Source organism: Chiloscyllium plagiosum, chromosome 4, assembly GCF_004010195.1.
Source record: "Chiloscyllium plagiosum isolate BGI_BamShark_2017 chromosome 4, ASM401019v2, whole genome shotgun sequence".
Lineage (NCBI taxonomy): Eukaryota > Metazoa > Chordata > Chondrichthyes > Orectolobiformes > Hemiscylliidae > Chiloscyllium > Chiloscyllium plagiosum.
The window spans coordinates 95,816,274-95,825,250 of record NC_057713.1 but is presented as its reverse complement, the minus strand read 5'-3'; the positions used below and the strand labels follow the sequence as shown (position 1 = coordinate 95,825,250).

Below are 8,977 nucleotides of genomic sequence, written 5' to 3'. Positions count from 1 at the left end.
TTGTTGCTGCTGCTATACCGTTTTTCAAACAAAAACTGAGCGTGAACTGTGAGGACATTGCAATGTACTGGAGAGAGGAAGAGGATTTTATCACTGAATGCTGTTCGATAGCTCTGTGGATCAGTTAAGAGTGTCTTGCTCTGTGGATATTCTGTATTTCCCCGGAGCCCACCCGAGAGTTTACTCTCACCCACCGCCCCCCGCCCCCATTAATGATAATAATTATGGGGAACGAGTTCATCGCTCTCTCACTCAACTGTGTGTGATGTGCGTTATCTGTCTGCCTTCTGCATTGATGTAAATGCTGAAAGTGGGCAGAGTGAGAGAGAGAGAGAGAGAGATACAAGAAGCGGCAGTGATACAAAGTAACTGGAGTGTGTGTGTCTGTCTATCTAATGCATATGAGGCAGTGACTGAAACCCTTCTCACTCTCGCTTATATCTCCGCTCGCTGAGGAGGTTTAGCCACACACACACACAGTTCAGGAAAAGAAAGAATCAATGACTACACTTTCGCCTCCTGCCTTATTCTGGTCTGTATGAGAACACCGAGAAGCAAACTAGTAACTCCGGAAACTCCTGGCCGGCAGCAGAAGCGGGCGGCAGTATGCCGAGGAGGAAACAACAAGCACCCCGGCGCTCGGCAGGTAAGAGCTCCCCATCACTAGATGCACTTTTCTGCATTTAAGATTTTGCATTCCATCCAGCGACTGGAGCAGAGGCAGGATACGGATGCGCGGAGATTGATGTTTTTTTTTGGGGGGGGAAGGGGTGGGTATGTGAGGGAGGGGGTTAGATTCACTCCCGCACCTTGCTGGTTTTGCCCGTCGAATGGGTACACCTTTAACCCCCCCCTGCTGCCCGGGATCTGGGGTTTGTGGTGGGGTGGGGGGAACGGGGGGCTAATGTTATTTTGGCCGTTCCTCTTTCCTCTGTGAGTGGCGTAGTTTGTCAGGTGTCTGTCAAATGCTGTCACCGTCATGTTTTTTCTTCCTCTCGCTGCGTCGTGGATTTGATCGCAAATAATTGTATTTAGACCAGCCCCCTCCAAAAAAATATTATTTTACCTTGCGGCAACTAGTCTCAATGTCTTTAAATATAAATTTAAGGATTGAGAGTCCATTTTTATGTGTGTTTAAAATGTCAAGTGGCATCATTTATTTTCTGAGGTGTTTCGAAGGAGCTGATAATATTGGAGAGGACGTGTTAAAATAAGCAAGCTATCCCGATCTCTTTTAAAAATGTGAGGACATGTGCAGTGTAGAGTCTCCAGATTCATTTTGAAAGTCCCCCCAGGAATGGTGACTCTGAGGCATCTTCTTGATCGTGCATGTAAATAACTCTATAGAGAATTTTAAAAAAAACATACTTCATTTCTGAAAGACTTGTTTTGGTTCAATTAGCAGGGTGTAGTTTTCCATCTCTCTCTCTCTCCCTTTCTGTTTCTCATAGAGAATTGCTATTCTTGATTTGATGTATGATGGATCCTCTGTCATCTAGGCAGCCTTTGATCTATTCATTCCTGATAAAGATCAATAAATCACTCACCATAGCAACCCACATGCTCCTGACCGTACAACTCTGCAAGTCAGGTCGCTTACCGCTTTTTTTTGGTCCCATGTTTATTTGTACCCCATCCTCTTTTTCCCATCACCCCCACTCCCTCATCCTCCTAAGTTTTAAGTGTCTCCCTACAGGACACCCCTCTGTTTCCCACATTATATAATTCAGTCGCCAGATAATGAGCTTCACCTGATTTGTTTCTGAGCTCTTGAAAAGAACAGAAAACTTGTGAAGCAGGTCTGTTAAATAAACGGAGGATGGGGCATACTTTAAAGAACACACTCTGTTTTGTTGGAAAGGGAAATGATGAGTGCAGGAGGGTCAATGTGGATGACATTGTAAGACCTCAAGTTAACTCCAGTGGAAATTGGATATCAGCAACTTTAAACAACAAATATTTTTATAAAGGGGCTGAACAACTGACACAAACGTGATGGTGCATGGTAATTCGTCCTGACAGCTTTTACATAGAAACAAGCCGTCAAGGCGACTTTTTCCAATATTGATTTAATTGTCTCTCTTTTGACAGGCACATACATCATTGGTTTTAATGGCCAATCAAAAGTTGGCAGGCTTTAGTGTTTCCATTCTTTTCTGTACATGACATTTGGCATACTTAATCAAAATGCAGGTTTGTAATAGCAATGAAGAGTTGATGACTGAGTCATCTGCTATTTAAACGGATAGAAAATTAGCTAAAAAGATGGTAAAATATCTTTTACAGTGGCATTTTAAGCACATTTTATAGATGAAATATGGGTTCATTAGGATGTCTCTTGGCTTGTCTGACTGCTACAACTTGCATAACTGATGACTTTTCTTTCCCTGAAAATATCAGGAGTGTCTAAAAAAAATATTGTGTGGCAGGCAGGAAATGGCCCTAAAGATGTGGGCCAACAGATGTTTGTAAGAGTTCAGGCTGATGGAGAGGAGCCTGGGATTGTCCCATCGCTTCTGTGCAATGGTTGAAAAGAAGACGATCAGAGAAAATGGTCCCGTATAACAGAAGGCCTTATGATTATCACTTTAAAAAAAGGAGGGAAAAATTAGAGAAATGTATAGCTCGCTTCATTACCAAGTCCCTAATTATCTGAAAGCTTGATGGATTTGTGACAGGTTTAATGATTAATGCTGACAAATTTAGTAAGGTGTCAGGTTCACAGTCAGTTTGATGTGATCAAGTTGATATTATACAGTCCCTATTGCCAGTAGTGCAGTATTAACTCAATTTACTGGTGCAGGTGACAAATGGACTTTGCTACCTGACTAATCATGTCACAGAGACAATGCTGCCTTAATGACCTCAGTAATTCTGTTTCTAACAGAGCAATAAAGCCAGGGTAAAACATTTTAGCTGAGTTGGTAGTTTCTTCAGATCTAAATGTTAATTGTACTTTGTTTAGATTTTTTTTACATGACAGGATTTTTTCAACTAACCATTTTGGTTTTATGTAGAATGTGAAACACAGAAACAGACCATTTAATCCAATTGATTTATGCCGGTGTTGATGTTCCACTCAACACGTCTCCCAGTTTACTTACTCTCACCCCATTGACATATGTCCTTTATTTGTATCAGCTCCTTCTTAAAGCTATATTTGCTGTTTGCATACACCACTTTTTGTGGTAGGGAGTTCCACACTCTCTGGGTAAAGAAATTTCTCCTGAATTCTTTGTTGCATTTATAATTATTTATTGGATTAAAATCCAGCACAAAACCCATTATAGCATGGTCTTACCCAAGAATGAATGAGAAATAATTTTCTTTGTTCTTTTCATTTTTCTGCCTTGTGTAACCTTTTTGTAGTTGTAAAGTATTCTTGCCATTAATGCTGCAGGTGTTGTGCTCATATGGCAGAGGTGCCAAAAATGTGTGCAACAGGATAAAATTGAATTTAGCAGCATGTGGTGATGGTACAATTATGGTGCAGTCTATTGTTGTAAATGTCTTTTTTTTTCTTTTGTTAATGCTTTTAAAGCTAAGATCTGTGTGAATATTAATTGGAGGGACAATTCTAACTGAGATGTTTAAGATGAGTAAAGGAGTTGATGGAGAGAAACTATTTCCTCTGGAGGCCAAGCTCAGAACAATGGAGTAGTAACTTAAAATTAAAGCTAGGCCTTTCATTGGTGATGTTCGGAAGCACTTCTTCACAAAGAGAGTGTTGAAAATGGGGTCTTTCTCCACTAGGAAGCTGTTAAGAAAAATTATGATTTTAGAACTGAGATTGAAAATTACAGATTACAGAACTAAAGAGGAAAGATGCAGTTCAGATGCTAATCAGTCATAATCTAATTGAAAATGGGAACAAGCTTGATGTGCTGAGTGGCCTCCTCCCATTCCTATGTTCCTATTGCCATGTATCAGCTGAAGCCACAATTTCGGAAAGACCAAATTGCTGCAATCATTGAATCATTTACCAGTTTCCCTTCAGAATGTCGGCAAAATGATCTGTCTGTCTGAATGTAGTGAGTACTCTGGAGGAGATTCTTACAAATTTCTGGTCCTCTTGAAAATCTTGGTTAAATAGCATATTTTTCTGTGGCAAATTGCTTGCCATATGAAAGATCCTTCAGATCAGGAATAATTTGACTCTTTAAATTTGTGAAATGCTTCGAAATATTAACACTGCGCAGATGCAGTTCCCTCTCTAACAGTAATAGCATGTCATGATGCTCCCAATTTCAAGATCGCAGTCAAAGATGCCTCAGCATTTTGAAATTCGAGTAGATTTTAGCAAAATTGGTTATCAACCTTTTCCCCTCACTGTAGCACAATGATTTTCTGCCCCTTCAATCTGGTAGTATGCTTTAGTTATGATTTGGTAGTGACATGGGCTTGTATCAATTGTATTCTGTTTACACAAATTGGAGCTCTTTTATGACAGTTATCACATTTCTCTCCCTTTCTGTAGTAAAGTATAAAACACTTGCTTGTATCCAATAACTGCCTCTTGTCTACAGTATTTATCCTGCAAACAACCACCACTGGAAAAGATTATCTGATCATTGTCACATTGCTGCTTGTGGGAGCTTGCTGTGTGCTAAACTGCTGCAATTCCTACATTCCAACAGTATCCACACTTTAAAAGTTCTTCATTGGTTGTAAACTGCTTTGAAATGTGCTGAGATAGTGAAGGGTGCTGTGTAAATGGAAATCTTTCTTTCTCCAAATTGTGCTCACTGTTACCATCCCTACTTTAAAAATCCATTCACCCAAATGGATTTTCACCAAAGTGTGTACAGCAAGCTCCCACAAGTGGCAATGAATTCATGAGCAGAAAATCTGTTTCTTGTGTTACTGTGGAGAAATAAATATGAATCAGGTGAATGCAGGGAGCTCTTTGGTTTCTGCATAACTAATTTCACTAGTCAGCTCTCAATTTAAGTTTCTGTTAATGATCAAAAGAATCTGGCCTCATTGATTTGTCATTTGTTTTGACTTAAGAACTGAAAAAACAAGGGTTATTCAAACTGAAGAGATGATGGCCTGTCTTGGGTAATACAGAAGAAGAGCTTACATTCTTCTTGCCGAAGAAGGATATACAGTGGTGATGGTTCAGCAAAGTAGTAAAAAGGGGGGAAGAAATAAATATTGTATGTGGAATGGAAGCTCTTCTTCTGTATTACCCAAGACAGGCCATCATCTCTTCAGTTTGAATAACCCTTGTTTTTTCAGTTCTTAAGTCAAAACAAATGACAAATCAATGAGGCCAGATTCTTTTGATCATTAACAGAAACTTAAATTGAGAGCTGACTAGTGAAATTAGTTATGCAGAAACCAAAGAGCTCCCTGCATTCACCTGATTCATATTTATTTCTCCACAGTAACACAAGAAACAGATTTTCTGCTCATGAATTCATTGCCACTTGTGGGAGCTTGCTGTACACACTTTGGCTGCTGTATTTTCTGATGTCACGTCTGTGTTTACTTTCCGAGAGCCTTCTTTCCTTCCCAGATTTCTTACAGCACCTCAATCCTACCACAAGGTCTCAAGAACCTGATTGCTTGATATTTGTTTTGAAAAAGATGAATTATGCTGTTCCTTTAGGAGTCTCCATGTCCATAATCTTGTATAGTCTCCTTTGGGATATTTCTCTTCTTTCATTCAACTTCCACCATCTCTTCTCCTTTTCCTTCCTTCTCTCCCTCAGTAACTTCAATGTCTGCATCTCTCACGATTTTGTGGTGGAAGGACTGTCATAGAATCACAAACCGATTTTTAAATAAAAAGCATACACAATGCTCCTTGAAATCTCAGTCATGCCCTTGAGATGTGACAGCTTTTACTGGGGGAAGTGTCTTTATTCAGAGAATGGTTAGAATGTAACCATTTCCACATGGAATGTTAATGGTGAAAAGCATTGACTCATTTAAAGGCAAATGAGGTAAATGCATGAGAAGAAAAAAAAATTGAAAAGATGTGCTGATAGAATGAGACAAAGTAGGCTAGGAGGAGACTCAAGTAGAATACAGTCAGGCTGAGTGGCCTGTTTCTGTGCTGTATGTTTTCTTTAATGCTCTTTTTCTTTGTCTTGTTTCCTGGATATTATTTCTATTGCCTCCCTGGGTACTCGGCATTAGGGGCTCTCAATCATTTTGCATTTGCTGTTGAGAATCTGACGTCAGATTCAAAGTTGACAATGTTTGGCTGTGATGTGTATATGTCATTCAGGATTTAAGAGTTCAGCAAACTCTTGAAAGATAGTTGCCTGCTGATGCTATGCAAGAAAAGCTCATTATGGATTGACCAAACTCAACAACAAGGCCTTCAGAATAAACATACTGGTTTCTAATAAGTCAGTAAGCTTAGCTGAATGCAGTTGTCTGTCTTGTTTTTGCTTTCCTTTGTTTGATACTTCACAGAGATTTAAGCAAAATGTACTTTGTGCAGACCCACAGTAACTAGGGAGTTATGTGAATAGATTAATTTAAGCAGGAGGGGACAGAGAACCTGGTTGGATCCTTTTGCACAGACATAAAGAGTGGCATTAGCCAAATTCATTTATCACATTTGTATGTTTAAAAAAAATACGCTTATGTTCAAAAATAATTATAGGAAGCTGTAAAAACACAAATAGGTAAATTTTTCATTTGATGAAATGATTTTCTGTTCTGAATGGTGTTAATGTTACTAGAATTCTTCGTCAATTATTTAAGTCCTGATATTCCTTAAGTTGTCATGACACAGTCACCAAATGGAAATTTGTCAAACTGAACATGTTAGGAAAGGTTGTTGATAGCAAACATAGACAAATTAAAGAGTCAAGAGTATAGTGTTGGAAAAGCACAGCAGATCCGGGAGCATCTGAAGAGTGCACAGGTCAGTTATCTTCCAACAGATGTGTTAGTCAGGGAGGTGTCCCATGTTAAGAAACTGACTTTATTGAAACTTGCTTTTCCTGATTTTTGTTCAGAATTATGATTTGTTGCAGCATAGTCTTTTATTTGAGTTGCTGTGATCAATTTTGACGTATGAGTGAAAGGTTGTCACAATTCGATTACAGTTAGCAATTCACCTGTCTTTCAGAATTGACTTTAAGCTAAGACCCCATCTGCCCTCCCAGGTGAATTAAAATGATCATTTAGCACCATTACAAAGAGAAGGAGAGCTCTCCCAACTTTCCTGGACTGATATTTATCACCTCAGTCAGCACCACTAAAACCAAATTATGCAGGTGCTATCACATTGTTATTTATTGGAATTTACTGCGCACAGGTTGGCTGCTGTGTTTACTACATCACAACAATCACCATAATTCAAAGGCATTTCATGATTATAAAGTGCTTTGGGATGAGGTTGTGAAAGATGCTTTAGAAATTCAAGTTCCTTTCTTCACCCACCTTTCCTGCCTACCATATCATCCCCCCCCCCTCCAAACAGGCAAATCAACTGGTAGGCTAGGTTGGAAATAACTGAACTGGATAAGCACTTTACTGCAGAGCTGGCATACACCATAAATGTTTGGAGAAGTATGGCAGTCAGGACCCTCTTGTTTACAAACACACTTAAAAAAGAGTCACTGGTTTTTCAAATGTATATATTTTTGTGAGAACTTATTGGATGTGGGATAGTCCTACTACAGGTAGCTCATGTTGGTCTATTCCAAAACTGTTTAAGTGGTAAAGTTGAATCTAAGCGCTGGAGAAACTCTGCAGGTCTGGCAGCATTTGTGGAGTTAATTAATATTTGAGTCCAGTATGACTGTTTTCTCGGAATTTCTGAAGACGCTTTGAAGAAAAGTCATATCAGACTTGAAACGTTAACTTTGTTTCCCTTTGTAACTTTGGTGCATCCCACGTTGTTGCTAGTGACCTTTATTTTCATTGGATTAAGAGGGTCGGACTGAGCTGCTGAACTAGGGGTTGAGGGCGACCTGTTAAACCGAGAAACTGGAAACTCTTGTCATGAAGCTTGGAAAATGTGACTTGCGACTATCAAGGCCATGTTAAACGAGAGAAGCCTCAAAGCGCCAAAGCTTTGTCATGGTCCTTAACTATTCCCATAATCGTTCACCTTCTCACTCCTCCCTCAGTGAGCCGACAGCGACCTTTCAACCCTTTGCTCTTTCACTGAGCTGGGTTGTGTTTTGGAATGGAGAGGGGGCTGGTCAGTTTGGAGTGGGAGTGGGGGCGGGATTAGTAATGGGATACAGAGACAGGTAGCAAGCAGTCAACATCCCGCAACCACCCCCCCCCCCCCCCTTCACTTTTGACCCAAACCTGTTTTTTTTAAATGCGGTTGACTAAGAAATAATTATTGGTGGGTGTTTGGTAGCGAGGGATTTGTAACCAAATAATTGGCTCTATGACCGCACGCAGGCTCCATAGAGAGACTCCGGGAGCGGCGGAGTTCTGAGAGATACCGCGGCTCAGCAACACCCTGGACCCGAAGATCACATCCAGCGTTGTCCCAATGAGGAGGGAGAGACATTCACTTGCATCCACTTTTATACATGCGCGTGCAATATTAGTGTCCCTCCCAAACAGAAGACATCATTGGTTGGACGTGAGAGCATTTCACTTGGTTTTGCATCCACTTATCTTAGAAACAGTTTCCAACCTACCCCAGCCCGGGTCACGCTGTCACTAAACACCAGGTTTGAAAGGTGGAACACCAGACACGCTTTGATATGTGCTCTGGACATCTTGTCCCTCAACTATTGTTACCGGTGGAGGTGTGTGTGTTTTGTGGGGTGGTGTCGTCAATTATTCTTTCGTGCCCTCTTTTCACCACCTACTCCTGGGACACAGTGATGAGGGGGGGGGGGGGGGGGGGGGCAGAGGGAATAGTGGATGCAGGCAACACCTTCCCCCCAAAAAATCACATCCAGTGTTTGTGCAAAAAGCGGGAGCAGCAATTTTGAGTGCGTTGAGAAAGAACGGCAGCAAGGAAGCGTGTTCGCAGACAGGG

At 40.6% G+C, this 8,977-nt stretch overlaps 1 protein-coding gene across 7 annotated transcripts in view; it reads left to right on the top strand.

The window, feature by feature from the left end:
* The first annotated feature begins 470 nt into the window (after window positions 1-470).
* Window positions 471-8,977, top strand: part of tshz1 (teashirt zinc finger homeobox 1) — a 309,670-nt gene continuing 301,163 nt past the window's right edge. For all 7 annotated transcript variants that reach the window (XM_043688640.1, XM_043688639.1, XM_043688641.1 and 4 more), the window contains exon 1: window positions 471-646. In XM_043688640.1, the coding sequence (XP_043544575.1) occupies window positions 607-646 (40 nt within the window). In that variant the 5' untranslated portion in view covers window positions 471-606. The remainder of the gene's footprint in view (window positions 647-8,977) is intronic.